The sequence below is a fragment of the Moschus berezovskii genome, chromosome 27 (genome assembly GCF_049115385.1).
Source record: "Moschus berezovskii isolate FMDL1 chromosome 27, NW_MosBer_1.0, whole genome shotgun sequence".
NCBI lineage: Eukaryota > Metazoa > Chordata > Mammalia > Artiodactyla > Moschidae > Moschus > Moschus berezovskii.
In genome coordinates, this window is record NC_142486.1 from 4,963,718 (window position 1) to 4,987,224 (window position 23,507).

The window sequence follows — 23,507 nt, forward strand, 5'->3', positions numbered from 1 at the left end:
TAGACACGAGTTTTTCATTCCCGTGCATTAGGAATGCTTTCAAGGCTCACAGCTAAAGGGGATCGTGAGTCCAGTGAATGTTCACAGGTATGAACTGGGGAGACGCGCTGTCCTAGGAATTTTGTTTGCTTTTTTGGTAAGGGTGAGCTCTTGGCAAGGGATTGAATCTTATCTGTATTCTTTATAAACTCTTCTGAGAGAAGCCATTTATAGCATAACGCACCCAGAAGGTACCTGGGAAATCCTCGAGCGTGTTGAAGGTCGTGTTGGTCACTCAGTCATGTCTGACTCTTTGTGACCCCACGGGCTGTAGCCCACCAGGCTCCTCTGTCCATGGGATTCTCCAGGCGAGAATACTGGCGTAGGTTGCCATGCCCTCCTCCATGTTGAAGGTAACGTGCCCCTAAGTCCCCAGGCAGGTGCTTAAGGAGGCCCGTAGTCGGGCTGTGTTGTGTGTTTGACCCGACTCCAGGCCGCCCCAGCCCGCGTCCTCTGGTCCGGTCGGTCTCACGGCCCCGCCTGCAGTCTCCCAGCCTCCCTTCTGTGCCCACCTGTTTCATTCAGGCACATCCCCTCCTGGGGGCTGGGCCTGGTCCCTCTCCTTGTCTCCCTCCTCCTCTGGGTTCTGAGTCTGGTGTGACTGCTGTGCGCTGCCTTGCTTCGCGGTCCCTCTTTCTTTGGCCTCAACTGCCTGGGGCGCACCTTGTTTGGGGGGTGCTGTTCCCTGCTTTTCTCTGGCCAGCTGTCTCTCAGCTTCTGTGGGCAGGTCCACATCTGACATTTTTCAGGAGGGAGGTGCTTGGTAAATACTCGGTTACTGTCGTGAAGAGTGTATGGGGCTGCGAGTTAGTGAGAGGAGCTTCCTTCTTATATACAAAATCCAGAAGTGAATTTTTTCTTTTTAAGTTTATTTTAAAGCATAAACGTCAGCTGTGGTTTACTGGAAACCTGAAATGACGTGCAAGCTTGTAAGCCTCAGACTTGAGATGAACACGTCACGTTGGAGTCTTTTTCTTATTCAGATTGGGCTTATTCACTACAGAACATGATGTTAAATACCTTGTGTAGCATTAATTAGTCTTTAACGTTAGTTCAGTCCACATTAAATAAAATTCATCACAACTTGAACTGCTGACATGCAGCCTGCTGTTGTCACTCGGTGGACGGAAGAGGCCTCGGGTGCAGTGATGGGATGGGTGCGGCAGACATCACTCTGAGTCCTAATTCTGTCTCAAGGCGGATGTTTAGGGAAAGAGTGGCCGGTTCTTCTCTGCGCCGCCTGAGTGCGTGGGGCGGCGCCATCCCCCACGTGCTGGGCTTCACGTGCCGACGTCCCCACACAGGGCTCAACATGCTGCAGAGCGGCCTGCACAAGCAGCACATGAAGGACCTGTTCGTGGAGCTGTGTCTCACGGTGCCCGTGCGGCTGAGCTCGCTCCTGCCCTACCTGCCCATGCTCATGGACCCCCTGGTGTCGGCGCTCAACGGCTCTCAGACGCTGGTCAGCCAAGGCCTGCGGACGCTGGAGCTGTGCGTGGACAACCTGCAGCCCGACTTCCTGTACGACCACATCCAGCCGGTGCGCGCCGAGCTCATGCAGGTGAGTGCGCGTCCCCGTGCCGCCAGCAGAGGGCGCCGCGGGTCCCGCCCCCTTCCCGGGCCGCCGGGCCGCCGTCTCGGAGGCGAGCTCGCCGCGCCGCGCGCTGGGCTCACACTCTGCCGCGCTGCCGATGGAGCCTTCGCCTGGCTGTGTGGGGCTCTGGCCTACGAAGTGATGTGGAGAAACACCACGAGTGTCGAGCGGATACTTGTTTTGCAGCATCGCTCCCGATTTGGAGGGCTCTGGCGGCGTCGCATTCTCCTGAGGTTGATGGCTTGGGAAGACAGGTGTTGCCCGGCTCCCACTGTTTCCAGGGAAACGTGCTCTCTGGGGGGCCCCAAGTTCCAGGGTGCAGAGGTGCACCCTTGTTGTGGAGAGATAGCTGTCCGGCTGCCCCTGAGGAAAGAGCAGAAAAGAAAGGCGGGTTTGAACCCGTGTTGTTTCGTGGCCGTCAGAGCTCTGTGTCAGGTGTGGGGTTGTCCCCGCGTGGTTTGCTGATGGGTGATGGTTTGTACTGTGGTTGGTGAATGTCAGAGGTCAGGGCTGCCTGTTGCTTGCTCACCCACGCCTTCAGCAGAGTGTTTGGCCCCAAGTCGGGGCCCGAGTGCCAGCCTCTGTGATGGGCACGCGGTCAGGCCCGAGATGCAGCCTCTCTGGACACGAGACCGTGACCCGCATGCGTCTGCCGCTGCTGCAGTTTAAGTCTCAGGCTCGTCCAGAAAGGAGAGGATGGCCGAGAGGTCGGGTGGGAGCCGCCAAGGCCAGTCACGTGGAGGCCTGGCCAGAGAGCAGCACTGCTGGTTCTGGAAGGCTGACCGTGGGCCCGACCCGAGCCTGGGCGAGCGCCTCATGGGCAGCGGGGGCAGGGCTGGGTTCGGGGCCTCCTGCCCTGCTGTGAGCAGAACAGGCCGCGGGAGAGACCGCTCAGGGCCCTTGCTTGCTTCCCGCCTGCCGGACTGCTGGCAGAGGCCTGTCAGCCAGCCGAGGCCCTGTGCGAGAGTGGAAGACCGATCCCCGTTCCCAGGCCGCCCCCTCCTGGGGAGGTGAGCAGACACCCCTCTCCCACGGTGCTCGGACTTCGGATGGGCCAACAGGAACATCAGAGAAACTGGAATTTTGCTTAAAGAGTTCCAAGATTTTATATCAACGATCAGTAGATGCTAATACCTGGCCTTGTTACAGAGGATGTGTCAGAAAGTAGATTTAAATAGTGAGCTATGGCCGTTCTCAGGATTTATGATGATGTCAGTGAAAAAGTTGGGAAAACCGCAGAGTTTTTTGAAACAGTTGGGTGCCTCTCTGTTCTTTATACTAACTGTGAGTACGACATACCCAGTAACTCGTTTTTATTGTAATGCCAGTCCCTTTACAATGCCAGTGTTCCCTCTTCACCGTCCTTTCTCGTATCAGATTTGAAATGTAGAAGGAAATTTGTGTATCATGTTTATAAGTTATAAAACCTAATAGCAGTAAAAACCTGAGGACAGTCCATCTAATCCAGGGTCAAGGACTTTACCCACAAATGTGTTTTCCTGTCTGCTCCCCCAGCCCATTGTGTGTGTCCATCCAAGTAGCGTGTTGTTCGGTTTTCTTGCCTTTGAGCTCTACACTGTTGACAACTCACTACCGTTTGTATTCCAGAAACATGGAAGAACATTTATATGTGTATTTTCTGGAAAGGCATTTAGTTTCTCGGAAGGACACACACGAGACTAATCTGGTTCCCCCTAAGCAGAAAGCTGTGTGTGGGGGGTGCTGGGGGAAGGGGCGTCTTGGCCGTGGCGTCCCTGCAGAGCTTTTGGTTGGGGCTGGGGGGACCATGGGGGCGCACTGACTCCTCGGAGGCTAACAGATGTGCGCTGACTTGCAGGCTCTGTGGCGCACCCTGCGCAACCCTGCGGACAGCATCTCGCACGTGGCCTACCGTGTCCTTGGGAAGTTCGGCGGCAGCAACAGGAAGATGCTCAAGGAGTCCCAGAAGCTGCTCTACGTCGTGACCGAGGTCCAGGGCCCCAGCGTCACAGTGGAGTTTTCTGACTGTAAAGCATCCCTTCAGCTCCCGATGGAGAAGGTAACTGCGCGTATCTCTGGGAGCATCTTAAAAAAGAGACTGCAGGTTCCACTTTAAGACGTTTAACTTCTGTTCAGAAACATGCAAATGGAACCAGTTCCTATGGGGCGGGAGTTTCTTAACTCAAAGAGCAACAAGGCTTGCTAGGGCCCAGCTTGGCTGGCGAGGGTTTCCGTGATGCCTGGAGGCCAGTGGGGGGCGCTGCCCCCGAGGACCTGCACCCTGGGCAGGGCCGTCCTTCCCGACGGGCAGGGGGTGCTGCCCAGCCAGCCTCACCCTTGCCCTTTGTCCGCTCTGATGCCCAGCGGGTGTCTCGTCAAGGGTGACGTGGGGCCAGGCTGATCGCGTCCCTGTCTCACCCCTCGCCCCTCCTGGGCTCCCACTTTGCTCCCAGGCTCCCTCCAGGGGCAGCTCTGTCAAAGCCAGCAGACGGCGCCCAGCGTGTCGCAGCCGCTCGGCCGCTGCTGCCCGACCCTTCCGGAGACCTGGCCCTCACCTCACCAGCCCCTCTGGGCCTCGCACACGCAGACTCGCGTTTATCGCGGTCCATGTGGCCGCGTTCGACTTGCCCCTTTTCTTCTAGAACCCGCCCTCGCGGCCTGCACTGCCGCTCTTGATCCCTCGTCCTTTCAGACTGCTTACCCAGCCGTTAACGCAGTGGGCGTTTGGGGGCAGGGCTTTACCGCCCTTTGGCGTGTGTCCGAGTGACGGCCGCTTCAGTGAGCCGCACGCCGGCGGGACGCTGAGCTCCCTGCAGGCCCGGGCCTGGCCGTGCCTGTGGCCGGGACGCTCGGCCCTGCCTGAGCGCGGGCTCTCCTCGCCCTGTCCTGTGTGTTAGAGCTCCGCTGTCCCTGTGGGAACTGGAAACAGTAGCAGTGTCTGTGCTTTTCGTTTGTTTGTTTTTGAGCCAGATGTTACTGACCGTTTGTGAGGAGAGGTGCCCTCGGGTAGCGTCTCCCTGGAGCCGTTTCTGGGGTCTCCGTCCACCTCTCCCCCACCTTCTCAAGCACACGCATTGTCACTCCCCTGCCCCAGCCCTGCCCCACAGATGTGTTGCCCTTTTTAATCTCAGCTCCTCATTTCAACCTTTATCAGAGTACTTGCCAAGTAAACACTAGTTTCCTTGTAAGAAAATACAACTACAATTCTGTCTTTACCTTGAAAATGACCTTAGTGACCACGCTGTGAATCCAGCCAGTTCACACATCGTAGGTAATTTCCTTAAGTTAGGATTCTGTTTGCTTTAGCCCTGTCAGTGCAGGGCTGCCATTAGAATGCAAACTATGACCTCCACTTGACCTCTGTGTAGACTGAGCGGAGCGAGAAGATCCCTTTAGAGATAGTTTTTCCCCCAAGCAGCTAAAGCAGGGAAGAAACCCGATAGTGAAGACAGGCCTTCCGGGTCCTTCCAGGGATCCCATGCTGCTCCGGGACCCTTCCCAGCAGGTGGCACGTGGGGGCCCTGACAGGAGCTGGCAGGGAAGGGCCAGGCCCAGTGCCGCGAGTTTATATGACGGCCGTTGCTTTTGGCATACCCAACAGTCCTTTCTTCAGTGGGGAGGGGACGGTGGTCGGCTTGGAGGTGATGTTGATCCTCTAAGGTAACACAAGTTCCCCTTCCAGTCTCTGCAGAGAGGGGTGAGGTAGGGAGAGGCCGGCCTGCGTCTGGAGGGCGGGCCCATTCCCGGCTCCTCATGCTGTGTTTGGAAGAGACTTCAGTACAGATTAGGCCGGTGATTTCTAGATGTGTGAGTACCTTTAACATCAGCACCTGAGCCATTGAAGACTCGGAGTATTTTTGTGTGTGATCCTGCCTTCCTGGTCTACCTGCAGGGTAGGATAAGACGTGTATGAAGCTGTGTAGGTTTTCTGAAAGAATGAAGTAAACCCTTTTTGAAGAAATCAGTTAAACCTTAGGAAACTCATCTCAGTTTTGCACTGAGATGACTCAGGTTCTAGTTTAATCCAGCAAATCTACCACAGGAGTCCTTCTGAGCTCACTTAATTTCTAGAATTTCCCATCGGCCTTTTAAGCACAAAATCAGTAAACCCCGCTGCACACTTCAGTTTGAGCCGCATCCGTTGCCTCCTGGAGGCTTTATTTGGTGAAACCTGCTCACCTGTCCGCAGGCCCACCACTGCTATTTAAGGGTAGATGTGCATCGAGCTGCTTCTGGGTGCTGCTTGTGCCTCCAGCAAAGGCTTTTCAGAATCACGATTTCAGCACAAACCCCGTTGCTGTGCTTCTTCGCCACAGGCCATTGAAACAGCTCTGGATTGCCTGAAGAGCGCTAACACCGAGCCCTACTACCGGAGGCAGGCGTGGGAAGTGATCAAGTGCTTCCTGGTGGCGATGATGAGTCTGGAGGACAACAAGCACGCGCTCTACCAGCTCCTGGCCCACCCTAAGTACGCTCTGCGCAGGGGCGGGGCGTGTGTCTTGTTAGGGGTGGGGGTGCCTCCTAGATCTCTCAGTGTCGCAAGCGTGTTCCTTCAGGGTAGGAAAAGGACACGCTGTCTGCCCAGCCATGCTTCTCTTTTAGAGAAAATGGAAAGAACTTGGGTGCTTGGGAGTTAGTCTCTCTCAGCCCGTGGAACGTGCTGCGTTCCGTGGTTTCCCTCTGAGTCGTCGGCCTGCACTCATATTAGGGAACAGCACCTTTGGTGTCTCTTGACCCATTGGCTGAAGACATGCATCGTGAAACTTGTCAGTTAGATTCCACGTGTTGCTGAAATTAAAGCAGAGAAGTCACTCAGGCCTGTGCAGCTGCACATAAGTCCCTTGTGGCAGGATCGTCAGCTCTGGACGTGAGTGTGGTGATGGTGAATTTAATTGTTGTCGCACAGCTTTACAGAGAAGACCATCCCCAACGTCATCATATCACATCGCTACAAAGCGCAGGACACCCCAGCCCGGAAGACGTTTGAGCAGGCCCTGACTGGGGCGTTCATGTCCGCGGTCATTAAAGACCTGCGGCCCAGCGCACTGCCCTTCGTGGCCAGCTTGATCCGCCACTACACGATGGTGGCGGTCGCCCAGCAGTGCGGTGAGTGACCCCAGACGGGCCGGGATGAGGTCGGCAGGGACATCATGTTTCACAGAAGCTGAGTTTGGCTGATTGGTTTTGGACTGTTGTTTGCTGGTTGTAGTCTCATTCCATTGACACAGAGAGTTGGTGTTTCAGCAGTGGGTACTGCATTCGCTTGAAAATTGTCACCTGGTTTTGCGTATAAAATATCAACACAGTGGCTTTAACGTTTTGGCCCTTTGTTTTGGTTTCGGGGGCTGAGTACTTGTGGACCCTCTGCATGGAGAGTGGTGACGGTGTGTGGTCCTGGCCCCTGCTGGCTCCCTGTCCCCGGTGGTGTGTGCCAGGCCCAGCCTCCCCTCCCCTCCCCGCTCGCCCTGGCCCCCCAGCCCCTCAGCCTGCTCCTGGGTCCTCCTCCGTGCCTTTCCCCTGCCTGGCCGCTCCTCCCCTCTGCTCCAGGCATTCCCGGGCTCTGGGTGCCGAAGGACCCATTCTGCTAGTGTTTCCGATCCACTGCAGCCTGGCAGTTTTGTGCAAGACAGCAGAGGTGTCGCGGCACCGCCAGCTGCTGTCCCTGAGCGCCCCGTCTCACTGGTGCAGCCGCTCCCAGGCCAGCGCCGGTCAGTGGGCGTGGCCTCTCGAGTAGCACCCTGTGTCCTCAAAACCGCTCACCCTGGTCGACGAGTAGTTTTCTCCCAACCCTGCAGAACACGGAACTCCCCCGCTCTTGAACTCTTCTGTCTGAACAGTCAGCGCCGTACAGTTGAACCCTCAGCTTGTTTCCCATTGTTTCTGGCGGACCCACATGCGTCTCGGTCACTCCCAGCTCACCTCGGGCCGGTGCCTGCCAGGCGTGCGTGGTTAGCTGTAGCCAGACTCCCCTGCGCGGATTGGGTTTCGAAGCCGGGTGCCCTTGCATTTTCCCGTGTGTGTCACGAATGTCCAAAGCATAACTCGTAGTCACTCCCACACTGTGCCTCTTGGCCTGGTTAATGACTTTTTTCAACGAAAATACCTGATTACGGTTCTCACTTTAAACAAGTCTGTCTTTGCGCCGTGCTTGAGAAAATCTGAAAGTTAACACTGTAATGTAGTCAGTTACATTATAACTACTTTAGTTCAGTTGCTCAGTCGTGTCCGACTCTCCGCGACCCCGTGAATCACAGCACGCCAGGCCTCCCTGTCCATCACCAACTCCCGGAGTTCACTCAAACTCATGTCCACAGAGTCGGTGATGCCATCCAGCCATCTCATTCTCTGTCGTCCCCTTCTCCTCCTGCCCCCAATCCCGCCCAGCATCAGAGTTTTTTCCAGTGAGTTAACTCTTCCCATGAGAATAATTGTGGTTTAAAAGAAGTTGGTCAGTACCAGGGTTGGCTTTTATTAAATTCCTAACCTCCAGGGAAACGGGTAGTTTTGCAGTTGAAGGGATGAGTGTGTCTGGGCGCTAAACCCAGCTTTCCCGCCTGCCGCCCGCCTCTTCCCAGGCCCCTTCCTGCTCCCTTGCTACCAGGCAGGCAGCCAGCCCAGCACCGCCATGTTCCACAGCGAGGAGAACGGCTCCAAGGGGATGGACCCTCTGGTCCTCATCGATGCCATCGCCATCTGCATGGCGTACGAGGAAAAGGAGCTCTGCAAGATCGGGGAGGTGGCGCTCGCCGTGATCTTCGATGTGGCGAGCATCATCCTGGGCTCGAAGGAGAGGGTAAGGAGCGAGGTCGGGGGGCTATCTGTGCCCGCGGGAGGCCGCCCTCCAGGCCTTGGGACCTGGGGCACAGCGAGCCGTGCGCGTCTCTCCAGGCGTGCCAGCTGCCCCTCTTCTCCTACACTGTGGAGCGCCTGTGCGCCTGCTGCTACGAACAGGCCTGGTACGCGAAGCTGGGCGGCGTGGTGTCCATCAAGTTCCTCATGGAGCGCCTGCCCCTCACCTGGGTGCTGCAGAACCAGCAGACCTTCCTCAAAGCGCTGCTCTTCGTCATGATGGACCTGACGGGTGAGGTAGGCGGGGAGCGCCCGGGACCCAGACCCCACCACATGGGCGCCGGACAGTCATCCGCCTGGGGAACAGTTAGCTTCAGGCAGTTCTGCACGCACGCTCTCCAGGAAGCTTAGACTTCACTGCTGCTGTTGTTCTGTCGCTAAGTCATGTCCAATTCTTTGTGACCCCATGGACTGCAGCAGGCCAGGCCTCCCTGTCCTTGACTGTCTTTTGGAGTTTGCTCAGATTCATGTCCATTGAGTTGCTGTCGCTAGCTAACCATTTCATCCCCTGATCTCGCTACAGCGTCATAAATGAAAGGACAGATCAGAGCTCTCAGGTTCTCTTTCTCTGAGACTCTAAGTACATGTCAGTCTTGATGACAGTCACTGACCAAAGGGCTTAACACGTGGTCCATGAAGAGAGCATTTCTTCTCAGTCCTTCCGCAGGTTAGACAGCACACATGCTGCAGGAGCTCCTGTGGGAACCGCGCTCTTTGTGAGCCTCTGTGCAGGTGTAGCGCAGACAGGAGACGGTGGGCATCGCCCGCTCAAATCTGCTTGGTAAACACAAGGGTCAAGTCTGGGTCCATATTCTCTTCCTGAGTGACAGACAGATGATCTCTAAGCAGCAGGGTTAGCTACCGGAGTACCCTGAGGACGACATGAAGCAGTCTTAACGCCTTAGCTGGTGTGAGAGGGGCGTGGGCCCCCAGTGACAGCGCTTGGGGCAGGCGGGCGTGCAGACGTGGGTGCTGCGGGGAGCAGCGCCCATCTTTGGTGCTGAGGAGTCCCTGGCCTGCAGGTTTCCAACGGGGCGGTCGCCATGGCCAAGACCACCCTGGAGCAGCTTCTGATGAGGTGCGCGACGCCCCTCAAGGATGAGGAGAGGGCGGAGGAGATCGTGGCGGCCCAGGAGAAGTCCTTCCACCACGTGACCCACGACCTGGTTCGGGAGGTCACGTCCCCGAACCCCACCGTGAGGAAGCAGGCCATGCACTCGCTGCAGGTGCTGGCCCAGGTCACCGGGAAGAGCGTGACCGTGATCATGGAGCCACACAAGGAGGTGAGGCCTCGGTCACCGGGCGGAACCTCTGCGGGCTTTTTCTTCCTTCAGGTTTGAGTGTTGATGATAAAGAGTTGGGCGTTTTGTGTCCAGGGAGCTAAGTGCTCTTACACGTGCTCATTCTGACCTCAGGTCTGCAGACAGCAGCGTGCTTATGTTAACGTCTGTATCGGTGGCTGTCACGGGTAGGGGCTGGTTTTGGGGCCTGATGAGCACAACCTGGTCTCGTCCTTGTTTTCATTTCTGCTGTTGTAAGAGTGGCTGCTCTGGACCCCGACGAGTGGAATGTGTCTGAGTGCATCTCTCCATGACCCAGCGTCAGCGTTTGAAGTAGCTCCTCCCTTTCCTAAGTGAGGGATGTCTGGGGTAACTTGATCGCAGTCACGGTTTTCAGGTTGCTCACTGGCTTAGGATCTGCAATGAGAGGTGTTTGCTGTCTGTGGGGCAGCTGCTCAGCAGTGCCTCCCCCATGCCCCCCCAGGTCCTGCAGGACATGGTCCCCCCTAAAAAGCACCTTTTGCGACACCAGCCCGCCAACGCACAGATCGGCCTGATGGAGGGGAACACGTTCTGCACCACGCTGCAGCCCCGGCTCTTCACGATGGACCTCAATGTGGTGGAGCACAAGGTGTTCTACACCGAGGTAGGGGCCCGGCGTGGGTGGGGTCGCCCACGTGTGTCTGGTGGGCTGTTTGTGTACAAAGACGGGTCAGGCAGCGTCCAGAGGAGTCAGGGGCAGCGACCGTAGGGAGCCAGCATCGCCTGGCGCAGCCCCCCGCTCAGGTGCGTCATGTCTGGGCCGGGGGAGGAGGCAGGTGTGTGTCTGGGATGTCCAGTGCGGTGGGGGGTTGCTGAGCCCTTGGAGCTCTGTTAGCCTTCACAGGAGCCTTGCTCTTCAGGACCGTGAAGTGCGTTTTAGAGCCAAGATTGTACCGTTCTCCTCTGTCACTCAAGTCAGCGGGCTTCCCGTTTATTGAATTTATCACACTTGAGTGTGCCATACCCTGTTGAGACCGCACTTCACGTGAGCGCCCTTACCTGGCTCTGGCAGTTCCACGTGAAGTACAGACCCTGAAGGTGCCGGACATGAGCCTTAAGGTTTGTTAGGCGCCCGGGGCCCCAGAGCAGGTGAGCTGGACAGCTTAGGCTGGAGCCACCTCAGTCGTATTAGAACCTGGCCTCTCATCACTGCGCTGCCCTGCTGGGCTCTCGTTTTGTTTGGTGGACTTGACTTGCCCCTTGACCCCAAGATAACAGGCAGTGGTGGATGGCGCCTTCCGTGTGTTTGTCACTGTCAGTATTACAGTGTGGGATGGTACTGCTGCTGCTGCTAAGTCACTTCAGTCGTGTCCGACTCTGTGCGACCCCGTAGATGGTAGCCCACCAGGCTCCGCCGTCTCTGGGATTCTCCAGGCAAGAACACTGGAGTGGGCTGCCATTTCCTTCTCCAATGCATGAAAGTGAAAAGGGAAAGTGAAGTCGCTCAGTTGTATCTGACTCTTCGCGACCCCATGGACTATAGCCTACCAGGCTTCTCCACCCATGGGATTTTCCAGGCAAGAGTACTGGAGTGGGTTGCTATTGCCTTCTCCCGTGGGATGGTACTAGACAGTGCTAAATAGGAACTCACCTATAGATGCAGTCAGATCAGAGACATCAACTTAGACTCAATAATGGGCTATGATTAGCCCAATTTGAAATGGTTACAAAATGTGACTTATTCTGGAGGCATTGTCAGACTAAACTGAGCCAGAAGTCATAAGGAAGCAAGTTCTTCCTTGTCCACACCAAGTCTGAATTCAGAGCTATGAAAAAACTTGCCTCTTGATTCTTTAAGTCCCTCGTTTTTACTTGGACATGAAGTCATTGATGGTGTGTTCTAGCTTTGATTTTTTTTCTTATACCTTGGTTGTAGCCCTTACGTAACTTGTCCAGGATGTCAGTAGAAGGGAAAAGTAGTAGTCGAACACCATATGTAGTATTTGAGGCAGTAGACATATAAACGTATACTAGCTTGGTGAAATGTCTGGAAGACTAGTTGCTATCTGCATTATGTAGTATTTCCAATAAATCCTTCTTATGCTTCTGTGTGCTTGAAAAGAAAGAAAAAGTGTTACTGCTCAAACACCTGAATTATACAGCGTGTTTATTTCTTGGGCCTTGGCAAACAGCTCTGAACAAGGCATTGTCCCCCCATTGTGGAATTTGCATTTAGATACAGTGATCCTCTGCGTAAAGAAAAAACATGATGGTTTCAGAGCCCGTGAGAGTACCAAAGAATTTGTTTCACAGAGGTTGACTGAGTTTTGCTGAAGCCCAGTGACATTTCAACACTTAAATGCTTCGGGACTTGGGTTTAGTTTGTTAATCGTGTCGTATTGTGTCTGATGGCCGTATCCTGTTACTTGCAAGGTCTTCACAGTGAGAGCAGGCCGAATTATGTCATTCTGTCTCTTTCAGCTCTTAAACTTGTGCGAGGCTGAAGATTCGGCTTTAACAAAGCTGCCCTGTTACAAAAGCCTTCCGTCGCTTGTCCCTTTACGGATTGCAGCCTTAAGTAAGTTCACGTAAATCTGAAACAAGTTACTGGGCACAGAAGCGGAGGGGGACGATGGCGTTTTTTTGTTGTCTGATTTTTCTGACTCTCTGTGGTCTCTTAGGGGGATTAAAAAAAAATTGTTGGTGTATCTATCAGGCTGCATAATGAGATGTCATTGGACTGTATAGATTGCTAGGATTTAAGTAATTATTTTACCCTCTGATAAACTGGATTTTACTGTGTTGTAAACTCTTTGTTTACAACAAAGACCTCTGAGTCAGGTATGTGCTGCTGGGGCGTGGGCAGCCCCTGCCCGCCTGTGCCATCTGAGGTGGGGAGTCCTCACTGCTGCGGGCCTGATGCCCGTGGGGGCCGCGCGTCTCTGTCCAGGAGCCCGACAAGGAGGCCGGGTCACGGCAGACAGGCCTGGCGGGCTGGGGGCCAGCCCTGAGCAGCCGTTATTATAACAGGAGAGAAGGAAAATGTGGGCCCAGATTCTTCTTAATTTAGCATGGCTTAGCTGTCAGTTTCAAAGGTTTAATAGATATTTATGACAAATAGAGCATCTGTGTTCCTGTTGATGGGTTTAGGACACTGGGGTGATTCACTGTCTCAAGCTAACTCAGTCCAAAGCAGGAGCTCCTAAGAAGATAGTACTTCCTCAGATCTCAGTGATGCTTTGTTGCGACTGTGCTGCTAAGTACATCTTGATTTTACACACTTTCCTCAGCCTTTTTGGAGAAGGAAATGGCAACCCACTCCAGTAGTCTTGCCTGGAGAATCCCATGGACAGAGGAGCCTGGTGGGCTACAGTCCAGGGGGTCGCAAAGAGTCAGACACGACTGATCAAACTCTTTGTAGCTCTCTTAAGGGAACTGAACATTTCTCTAAGGTGTGTCTCTTAATTTCCTGGTTTAAGAGTGTCGTCACATCTTGCCATTTTCATCTGAATCAAAGTAGTTAGATCTTTTTAGACTTTTTAATGATTTAGGAGCATTTGAGACTCCTGCTGTCTCCAGGCTTTCATTAAGAATGTCAGTTGTCATTGTTTAGCACAGGAATTGTACATAATTTAGCAAACTACACTGCTTGCCTTCGTACTTAGAAACAGTCCTTTTATCCTTTTTGATAAATACCCAGTGGTTAACTTTGTCTCTTGTTGACTTTTTCACACTTAATGAAATATTGCCAGAATCCTCCTTGAATTAGAGGTAGAGGAGCTGAGAGGCAGAACTTGAGGATGGAGCTCAGGACATGGCAGACCAGGGAGAGGGGGACACAGGGGGCCTTCTCACCCCTCCTCTGGGGGCTCCTCTCCCAGGGGCACCCCTCACGCGTTTCACACGAGCTCGAACATTAAGGCTTAACCAGCCTGTAACATACAGGCTCAAGGTACGTCCTCTGTCCTGAGAATGTTTACATTTCAAAGCCTTTGATCCCCCCAGGCTGGGGCACGGATAATGGAGAGACGCTGAGCTGTGTGTCCGTTCCTTTCATCACAGAGCCTGTGGCTCTGCCCTCAGCGTGCGAGTGCCCGCGGGTCTGCCGTGCCCTCACCTTGAAGACTTCTTGGGGGCAGGGGTGTCGTTGGGGATCCCCTTCACCATTGTTTCCACGTTGGTTTTCTTCTCACCCCTCCGTTTGTCTGGACAGTAAGATTGATTGTGGGCTTTCTGGTAGGCTGTTACCTTCTTAGATGATAGTCACTCCTAGATACTAGTGACCCTGTGATAGAAGGCCGCGCATTCTTTTGTCTTCCATGAAGCCAGGTTATTAGGAAAGAAGGTTAGTGACCCATGTGTTTGTTGGTTGGTAAAGCCTTTAGACGAGGATGTTGCTGTACGTTTTTCAGGTTAATGATGAAAGTCGTGTTGATTTCTCTCCCTAAAGATGCGCTTGCGGCCTGCAACTATCTCCCTCAGTCCAGAGAGAAGATCATTGCTGCGCTCTTCAAAGCCCTGAATTCAACCAACAGCGAGCTCCAGGAGGCCGGAGAAGCCTGCATGAGAAAGGTGAGTGGGGCTGGGCGGGTGGGAGTTCCACATGGAGCTCGTCCTTCTGACCTTGTCTGTATCTCGGGAGCCTGCCTGTGGTTCATCCCACTACATCCCACCCCGGAGTGTAGTAGCGTCTCTACCTATTTCATAGCCATCCTGAACCCTTGAAAAATTAAACAGGAAGGCCCAGTCCTCTTCATTTCGTCATAAACTTCTGGGATATGTATGGTTAATACTGCATTTTCCCAAGCAAAGCAGAAACTTGCTGCTAGGCTTGACTGTGAGTTCTGGTTAGTATGAGTTGTGCTCTGGTGTTTTTACCCCCCAACCTTTCTCTGTTAATAGTTTTTAGAAGGCGCTACCATAGAAGTAGACCAGATCCACACTCACATGCGCCCGCTGTTGATGATGCTGGGCGACTATCGGAGCCTGACGCTCAACGTCGTCAATCGTCTGACCTCGGTGACCAGGCTCTTCCCAAACTCCTTCAATGATAAATTTTGTGATCAGATGATGGTAAGACGGACATGTATGATGAACCAGAAAGATTAAACTCTTTTAAAAAGTTTAATTATACACTTACATGACTTACAGCTCCGAAGGTGTGGAGAGTGTGCTGTGAACAGCCTCCCTTCCATCCCCGCCCTCCAGCCTCCCAGCTCCTCTTCCGGGAGACAGCCAGCGGGAGCAGTCTCCCGTGTGTCCCCTAGAGGTGGTTCCCGTTTGTCATGGGACACACGTCTCTTCCCACAGAGGGGAGTGGGATCCATCCATCCTTCCCTCTTCTTCCATTTGCCGTCCGCTCATTCAGATGGGTGCGCGAAGCACGTCTGCAGCCTTGTCTTATGATCACATAGTGCTTCATGGCGGGGACGTGCCAGCCTGTACCGCATCTTTCCCTGCTGGTGACCGTCTTGATTGTTCCCAGCCTTTGGCTTTTGTCGACAGTGATGCAGTGAAGAACTTGTAAGGGCTTTAGAAATCCTTTTGAGTTCTTATAATTAGCAAGGAAATAGTTATGCAAATGAAAGATCTGTTTGAAGAGTGTATAAACCTGAGGAGTAAACAGATGAAAGAGTTTCAGCTATTAACTGTATTTTCATTCTGTAAATAAACATTTATAAATAATTTGTTAACTTGATGATTTTGCAATACATTACTGCAAGCATGCGTGTTTTTTTGCAGCTTTTAAGCCTCACATACTGGGTTCTTCGTGTCTGTAGATACCAAAGAAATGAACCATGGCCCAAATACCTAACTGGGAATTGATTGGTCCTAAAATTTTTAAATGATGCCCTAATAGTAGAGTGTAATGTAAGTGAATTCTCCAAATTGCAAGTCCTCTTCCCTTTAAGCTTCCATATGTGATACAGGTATGTACTTGCCAGTCTGCACGCATATGACCTGGAACGCGCTTCCCTGTGCTTCTGGCCTGGCCACCTCCTCGGGGCCCTCCTGTGGCTGGTTCCTGCTCCTGTCCCGTGGCGCCTGCCTGAGTTTTACCTCGTTTCCCCTGCTGTAAACCGGAGCTCCACAGGCTAGGGGTGCCATCTGCTCGGTCACGTCTCTGCCCCGATGCCTAGCCTGGCTGCTGGCTCCGGGCAGACTCGGGGGGCCACCACGGCACAGATTGACAGGAATGCAGGTCCTCTTGTTGGAGTGACTGGTTGCAGGACGCTCCCTGCTGTATCAGGGTGAGCTCGGCTTTCCTGTTTATAGAACAGAAGCAAACGTCACTTACTCTCCTCACTCATTTGGCCACACTATTCCAACAATTAGGAACACTGCCATCCTCACGTTGAGTAGGTTGGGAGCTGATCCAGGACTTCACCTGTTTTGGTAGGATTTCACCTGTTTTGGAATTGAGATGCTCCCGTTGTCAAGAAAAAAATGTCTAAGGATGTATTTTTTTTTTTCAACAGCAACATCTGCGAAAGTGGATGGAAGTGGTGGTCCTCACCCACAAAGGGGGCCAGAGGAGTGACGGAAATGTGAGTGACTCATTTGTTTCCGGGGGCAGCCCCGCCGCCGGGCACTGCCATTAGTGGTGTGAACGTCGGAGCCATGCTCTTAATTAAAGCCCGGTCAGAGGTTTAGTTGTGTGTGACTCTAGTCCATGTAACCTGTTACACATATTTTGTTAGCATTACATTTTCACTTTTGTTTCTCTTAATCATTGAACATTCCTTTTTGTGTTTCTTTAAAAAAAATCTCCCTTTTGTTCACTTTAACACGATGTTTTTGTTGATGAGAATCCTGGGAAGCTTGACATGTTAGTATTTCACTTCTACTAGCTTTTCTTTAAAGTGAATAAAGTGTGCTTTCTGGACGGTTCTTGGCAGCTGTCGTTTGCACGGGGGTGCAGTGCTCAGCTGCTGTTTCCACTGCTTTCCGCCCTCATTGCCTCATAAGCTGAGCAGAGGTCTTAGGCCTTCATAAAGCACCGAGGAGAACGTGATAAAGCATCACGTGAATCCTGGCACGGGTGTTCTCTAGGTCTGAATCCCCCACCCCAGTTTTCTGCCCAAAGGCCAGATGGCCTGTACTTCAAAACATAAGTTTTTACAGTTTTGAGGGAAAACCACTCTAGTTAAATCTTTTAAAGGATCCCACGTGGGTCGCTAAAGACTTACTTTGTTACAAATGAATGCTGCTTGCTGTTTTGACTCTAATCTTATTCGCAGATGTTAATACTCTTTCAAAATATCTTTTAAGTCAACGTCTGTCCTCTGGTGGGCTGTGTTTCCACAAGCTCCTGTTGTGCCCCGTGGAACTGCAGCAGCACCCCGATGCGAGTTCCCGAGCTCTGCAGAGGCATCATTAGCATGGTGTCCCATGCTCCTGTGCCTGTTCGTTGGATGCTGTGTTTCACCCCAGCTTGCTTTTTGTTTATTTCGGCTTTATTATGCTTTGTGTTAACCATTCTGTGTCAAGGTGTTCTTTTTATGTGAGTCTTGTTTCCTGCTGCTTCTAAAGAGCCAACAAGCAAAACTGAACCAGGATTTTAAACTTTCTTTAGGAGTGTTAAACCATCCATAACCTCTTTGAAGGTTATTTATATATGTAGGGGGAAAAAACCCAGGAAATCCTCATGGGGGAATAGCGGAGTATATTTGAAACACCTAAGCTCTTGGGAGTAGGCACGAGTGTCTCTATACTTCTCTTTCCCAGCTCTCATCTGATAGATGTTTTTGCTCTAAATTTTATATTTGGTTTTACAGTTAGCTGTTAATTGTCTGAAACTTATAGCCAGTTTTACAATAAACGTTAAAGTCCTAGCAGGTGGATGAACAACTTCCGTTAGATCAAAAAGATCCCACAAACTTTCACTGAACTTTAAGATGCAATGGGGGCCAGTTGGACAAGGGCTGGGGCCATGGGTACAGGGAGTTGGCTAAGCTCCTGCTGAAACCTGTCGCTGAGCAGTGAGCATGTCCCCGAGAGCATCTCACTGCTGAGGGAGTCACAGCTCTGCACTCAGGGGCCACGGTGTTTGGGGTCCAAGGCAGAGCGGCTGTGGTTTCTGGCGTCAGCCCAGAGCTAAGCTTCCTTTCTGCTCTTGAACCCTGATGGTTTTCAGTGGATGCTCCACAGATTGAGGAGCAGTTTATTTGGGTGGATTCCCAAATAACATTGCCCAGCCAAGAAACTGTAGCTGACGACGTGCTAAAAGGTGAATAAAAATAATCATTCCCCATGACACCTTTACCCCTGATGAGCCGAGCTTTGCATAATCGCCACATTAGGAAGGTTTGCCTGTTTGGCATTGAACTCACAGGGAAGAACTTGTGACCACTGTTACACACACATGCACAGGCACACAGCTTCACTTCACAGGACAACCCAGATGTCCATCCAGTGGGTGGTGTCATGGTCTGTGGCTTCTTCTGAGTGTGCAGGCCTGAAACATGCCTAATTGATGGGGATTAAGCCCGAGCTTCAGCGGGGAAAGAAGTTTTTTAAAAAATGTCTTAGCCCTCACATAAAATCTCGAATGACTGATTCTAAACAGAACAGTTTTTTAAAATGTATTTGCATACAGCAGAGTCATAGGTTCTCCCCCGGGACGAGAATTCCAAAACTCTTTGTTAAATTCAGGGAAGAGCACACTCCCCGTGACACCATCAGAAGAGCTGCTTTGACATCTGAAGGGTGGACGGTGTATGTTTTGCTGTTGCGCATCTGTTAACTATTGTGTGCTTTCTTGACAATTGTGTCTTCACTGTCTTGTTTCCCCCAATAACCCTGACTGTGTTTTGAGTGTGCGGGAAGTTCTGTGTAAATAACATGAATAGAAAAAAGATGATTTTCCTCCCCATCCTCAGGAGAGCATTTCAGAGTGCGGGAGATGCTCCTTGTCTCCATTCTGTCAGTTTGAGGTGAGAACAACCTATTAACAGCCAGTTTATGACTTGCACTGTGAAGAACAGTTTATATTTTCTTTTCTTTTCTGTTCTGTTTACCTTTGCGTTGCCTTTTTTCATGCTGTAACTTTTGTTTTGGTTCAGCCTGCCGTGGAAGGGGTAGAGGTGAGAACCAGTGGAGGTGCAGGAGGGGTTGTCGTCGTCCTTGGTTTTGCCGTGACTTGTGGTTCTGTGGTGGACGGAGTGTGTCGTGCCTGAGTGCAGTGAGCGTACTTGTCTGTCTGTGGCGGACCTGTGTCGGTACCACCGTTGCCGTGAACTGTCCGGGGGCCACGCATGTTTCCCGTTAGGACCTTTTTAAGCCAGTTTTTAAGTTCTTCTGTTTCCTACACGCTAGAATCGCCACATATCAATTTTTTCTGATTGCCTCGGGTTTTTGCTCTCCTGCCGTTTCGTATGAACTCATACATCTAAGAACCCTTGAGAGGAGCCAGCGCGAAGAATGCAGGAGGCCTGCTAGAAACTGGGAGGCATTCTAGTTCCTCCTTGCACACGTCTGACTGAGCAGCTGCCTCACGTGGCCCTACCTGCACCCCGTCCCCCGTGTGTGTCTGCCACGCACAGTGCCCCCGGGCGGGCCCAGCGCTATGGCCTGGGACAGACGGCGCGGCCCTGCGCTGGCCCCTTCTGTAAAGTGGGGGTGATAACGCCTGTCGTTCCTGCCGCCCCTCCCGGTGGTGACGCGAGGACCAGCAGTGGTTCCGTGACAGGGCTTTGAAAAGCAACACCTTGGAGAGGAAAGTGCCATTGTTAGAAGGTTATTCGAACTTGAGGATCGAACTAGCTTCTTCTGCCCCCAAACTCAGAAACACTGGAGACGGGCACTCTGGGAAGGCCAGGGGCGACACTGAGCTGATGCTTCTCGTTTCTGACCCCTCTCACTTTTGGCCTCTTGGCTTAAAGAGGCGTTCTGAGCACACTCTCCACTGCCGCCGGGACCTGGTGCCCCTGACTGGCGCTTACCATCCCCATTTTACCGCAGTGGGGTCTGGGTGCCTGGCACCCCCCACCCACGAGGGACATCAGGGCATCTTCCGCCCCCATGGCCTGAATGGCAGACCCAAAACCATGGGAACTGATGCCAAGAATGCAAAGTCAGGGTGACAGGGGGATTGGTCACCGAGCAGTCCACTTTTCACATGATTCCGGGGAGCAGTTTGTCAGCTTTGTTTTCAGGCCTGCTTGACAAATTCTTAGCCCCACAGTCAGTCATTTATTTATCCTGATAGTTAATTTCCGGGGTAAAGAATTCACGTATGTTTTGAGGACTTTGTGGCTGAGTTTTAAGGGCAGAAGAAGTCTGTGCCCTCAGAACTTGGCGCGCTGGGGGGACCCCATGAGGTCACGGCCACATGGGGGACTCTAACGCTCAGGCCACAGGCACGCCCCGCTGCCCACGAGGGGGGCTCACCTCGGCGGCCCGCGAGGTCACCCCCAACACTGGTCAGTGTGCGCGCAGGCGGACGTGACACTGTCACCAGGTCCCCTCCCTCTGCTGGTTGAGCCCAGGGCAGGTCGTTTCCTCCAGCCACAGCTGGAAGCTGAGGTTGGCGAGTTGTGGCTTTTCCATGTTAACTCTGCTTCTGTTGGCGAGCCTTGCGAACGTAGTAGAGCCTAGCAGGGTCTGTATGACGTTGATGCCTCTGGCTGGCGTGATTAATTGGCCTGTTTTCTAATTTCTGGCTTTCTCCATTAGGAGATGAAAATCTGCTCTGCCATCATAAACCTTTTTCATCTGATCCCAGCTGCGCCCCAGACTCTGGTCAAGCCTTTGCTAGAGGTTGTGATGAAAACCGAACGGGCCATGTTGATCGAGGTAAAGGCCAAGCTCGGGCTCATCTCGTTCTTCCTCCATCTTCAGTGGGTGGTGTTTTCTGTGTCATGTTTCAGCTGGGTTAATCTAGCAGAGGAAGGTGTGGGGTGTTCGTGTTGGCTTATGGCGCGTGCTGTCTACTCACAAGGGGAGACGGTGCACATGGAGCCGTGGGCGGTCACTGGACCAGAGATGCCTCAGAGCCCCAGATGGTGCAGGTTTCACCACATGTCTTCCAGGCTGGCAGTCCCTTCAGAGAACCTCTGATCAAGTTCCTGACACGCCACCCCTCACAGACAGTGGAGCTGTTCATGATGGAGGCGACACTGAACGACCCCCAGTGGAGCCGGATGTTCATGGTGGGAGCCGGGCTGGGACTGGGGTGCTGCTCGACAGTCTGAAATTTGTAGTTGACTGTTGAGGTTTTATTTTTCTTTGATATAATTTGAATGTTAGAAACGTTGTCGTGTCCTGCTGAGAAAAGCTCAGGTTCGGGAATCCTTCTTTGCAGGACTTTGATCGTAATGGTTAAATGAACTGCTCTAATTATGAAAACCAAGTGTCTAAAAAGCACTTTCTAAAGAGAGTGCTTTTGTAGTCTTTTTTTTTTTTTCTACCCTACCTCAAGAGATTTAGGAAGAACCTTAGAGTTCATATCATCTAAAATAGTTTGTGGGTTTTGATTAGCTTAAAACAGCTGTTTGTTTTGTTTCCAGAGTTTCTTAAAACACAAAGATGCCAAACCTCTTCGAGACGTGCTGGCGGCCAACCCCAACCGGTTCATCACGCTGCTGCTGCCCGGTGGTGCCCAGACGGCGGTGCGCCCCGGCTCGCCAAGCACCAGCACGCTGCGGCTGGACCTGCAGTTTCAGGCTGTCAAGGTAGCACGGCGCCCCGACTGCGCCGTCGGGATGCGGGGAGAGCCCCGCCGGCATGCTCACCGTCTCCTCTTTGGCAGATCATCAGCATCATCGTTAAAAACGAGGACTCCTGGCTAGCCAGTCAGCACTCCCTGGTGAGCCAGCTGAGGCGCGTGTGGGTCAGTGAAACCTTTCAAGAAAGACACCGGAAGGAGAACATGGCGGCCACCAACTGGAAGGAGCCCAAGCTGCTGGCCTACTGTCTGCTGAATTACTGCAAGTGGGTGCATCTGGGACCCGGTGCCCCGTGGGCTCTTCCTGAGCTGTGGGTCGCGGGGGTCCCTGTGTGTGTAGGCGTGGCCTGTAGAGCATGGGCTGTGGCTGTGAGCAGCTGGAGGGCAGGTCGGATGTCCCCGGCAGTTACGGCCCTCTCATTCAAACACACAGGAAGAATTACGGAGACATCGAGCTGCTGTTCCAGCTGCTCCGGGCCTTCACCGGTCGCTTCCTCTGCAACATGACCTTCCTAAAGGAGTACATGGAGGAGGAGATTCCCAAAAACTACAACATCGCCCAGAAACGGGCCCTGTTTTTTCGCTTTGTGGACTTCAATGACCCCAACTTCGGAGATGAGCTGAAAGCCAAGGTAGGTCCCTCCATTGCTGCAGGAGAAGCCACAATGCTTGAGCTCATTTTCCCGGGAGCCAGGGCACTCTGCCCATGGTCTGCTGTGTCTTTCCTGATGTTGGAAGAGTGGTCTGGGCTGTTCAGGAAGTTTCATTGTTAAGAAACGTGAGGCAGGTCCAGCTGTGAACCAGTGCTGACGAGTGGTGTGTTAGTTCCTTTGTTTTTATAAAACAACTTGTTTGAGGTGAGAAGAGTGAACGAGTCTGCTGTCTCTTTTCCTCAAGTTGTTACCCTGCCTTTGCAGTTGCCACTGGAAGGAAAGACAAGGTTCTCACTGTACCCCTGCCTGAGCTCTGCCCGGACGCTGCAGCAGGACCGAGCAGGTTCTGCCTAGTGAGAGAGCCCGGCTTTGTTTTCCTTCTCCTTCATTTTAAAATTTTTTTGTAGGTTCTGCAGCATATCTTGAATCCTGCATTCTTATACAGCTTTGAGAAGGGGGAAGGAGAGCAGCTCCTAGGACCTCCCAATCCAGAAGGCGATAACCCCGAGAGCATCACCAGTGTGTTTATTACCAAGGTGATGTCATGAACCACGCACAGCGTGGGAGATGTGTGTGTGTGATGGGTTTGTTGAAATAAGGTGAGATCATGAACCACGCACAGCACAGGAGGTGTGTGTGTGTGATGGGTTCACTGAAATAAGGTGATGTCACGAACCACACACAACGTGGGAGGGGTGTGTGTGTGTGTGATGGATTCATCAAAATAAGGTTATTTCCCTGTGGCTTTTATTTTTCATGATTGCATTCAATCTTACTAGTGAACTTATTAAGGCAGCTTCACTGTGGAATCACTTTGCCATGTTAATAGATTTTAGTGGGAAGCAGAATATATCACATTGAAAATTCAGATGTCGAGGTTGTTTTGCAGAAATTCCTATTGCTGGTCAGTAGTGTTTTCATGATCTGTTTACAAAAATATGTACTAAAAGCCAGTGAGAATGTGAGACTGAACCCAGTTGCCTCCGTGACCCTTTGCTGCCAAATTCATGAAACGCTACGGCAGTGGGATGTCTGAAATTAACTTGGGTCTTGGCTCGTGCACAGTTGTGTTTGCAGGTTGCACGAGTGAGGCTTTGGGAATCAGATGTTCACTTGAGAACTTCCCGTGGTGCTCTGTGGTCAGGCTGGTGCACTTCACCAGTGGATGCTGAGTTTGCCTTGAGCTGGTTAGGCTGAGTGTCCGCACACAGCTGCTGGTCGAATGCGGTGACCGTGGGCCTTCACTCATCGTGGGCCTTCACTTCGTTCCTTATGCGGCCCATGAATTACTGCCCTTGGTAAGAACAAAGTAGGTCCCACACCCCCTGGCCTGGGGTCCAGCTCGAGGGGAGGCTGTTCACAGGACACGTGGCCAGGCTTTCCATAGTCTTCGCTGCTTAAGACAGGTGTCCTGCAGTTTTGACCCCAGCTCCATCCTCCTGGGTTAGTGAGAGCTGAGCTCA

At 52.6% G+C, this 23,507-nt stretch overlaps 1 protein-coding gene across 8 annotated transcripts in view; it reads left to right on the plus strand.

Moving 5' to 3' along the window:
* TRRAP (transformation/transcription domain associated protein) overlaps positions 1 to 23,507 on the plus strand; it is a 90,759-nt gene that overhangs the window by 24,394 nt on the left and 42,858 nt on the right. For 5 of the 8 annotated variants that reach the window (XM_055410292.2, XM_055410296.2, XM_055410295.2 and 2 more), the window contains exons 20-38: positions 1,344 to 1,600; positions 3,471 to 3,671; positions 5,929 to 6,080; positions 6,519 to 6,718; positions 8,188 to 8,405; positions 8,501 to 8,698; positions 9,484 to 9,744; positions 10,226 to 10,387; positions 12,205 to 12,301; positions 14,174 to 14,295; positions 14,626 to 14,796; positions 16,203 to 16,271; positions 18,606 to 18,659; positions 20,401 to 20,520; positions 20,757 to 20,876; positions 21,234 to 21,398; positions 21,476 to 21,657; positions 21,825 to 22,023; positions 22,452 to 22,580. In XM_055410292.2, the coding sequence (XP_055266267.1) occupies positions 1,344 to 1,600; positions 3,471 to 3,671; positions 5,929 to 6,080; positions 6,519 to 6,718; positions 8,188 to 8,405; positions 8,501 to 8,698; positions 9,484 to 9,744; positions 10,226 to 10,387; positions 12,205 to 12,301; positions 14,174 to 14,295; positions 14,626 to 14,796; positions 16,203 to 16,271; positions 18,606 to 18,659; positions 20,401 to 20,520; positions 20,757 to 20,876; positions 21,234 to 21,398; positions 21,476 to 21,657; positions 21,825 to 22,023; positions 22,452 to 22,580 (3,077 nt within the window). The remainder of the gene's footprint in view (positions 1 to 1,343; positions 1,601 to 3,470; positions 3,672 to 5,928; positions 6,081 to 6,518; positions 6,719 to 8,187; positions 8,406 to 8,500; positions 8,699 to 9,483; positions 9,745 to 10,225; positions 10,388 to 12,204; positions 12,302 to 14,173; positions 14,296 to 14,625; positions 14,797 to 16,202; positions 16,272 to 18,605; positions 18,660 to 20,400; positions 20,521 to 20,756; positions 20,877 to 21,233; positions 21,399 to 21,475; positions 21,658 to 21,824; positions 22,024 to 22,451; positions 22,581 to 23,507) is intronic. The other 3 variants (XM_055410297.2, XM_055410299.2, XM_055410300.2) reach the window with 1 other exon arrangement.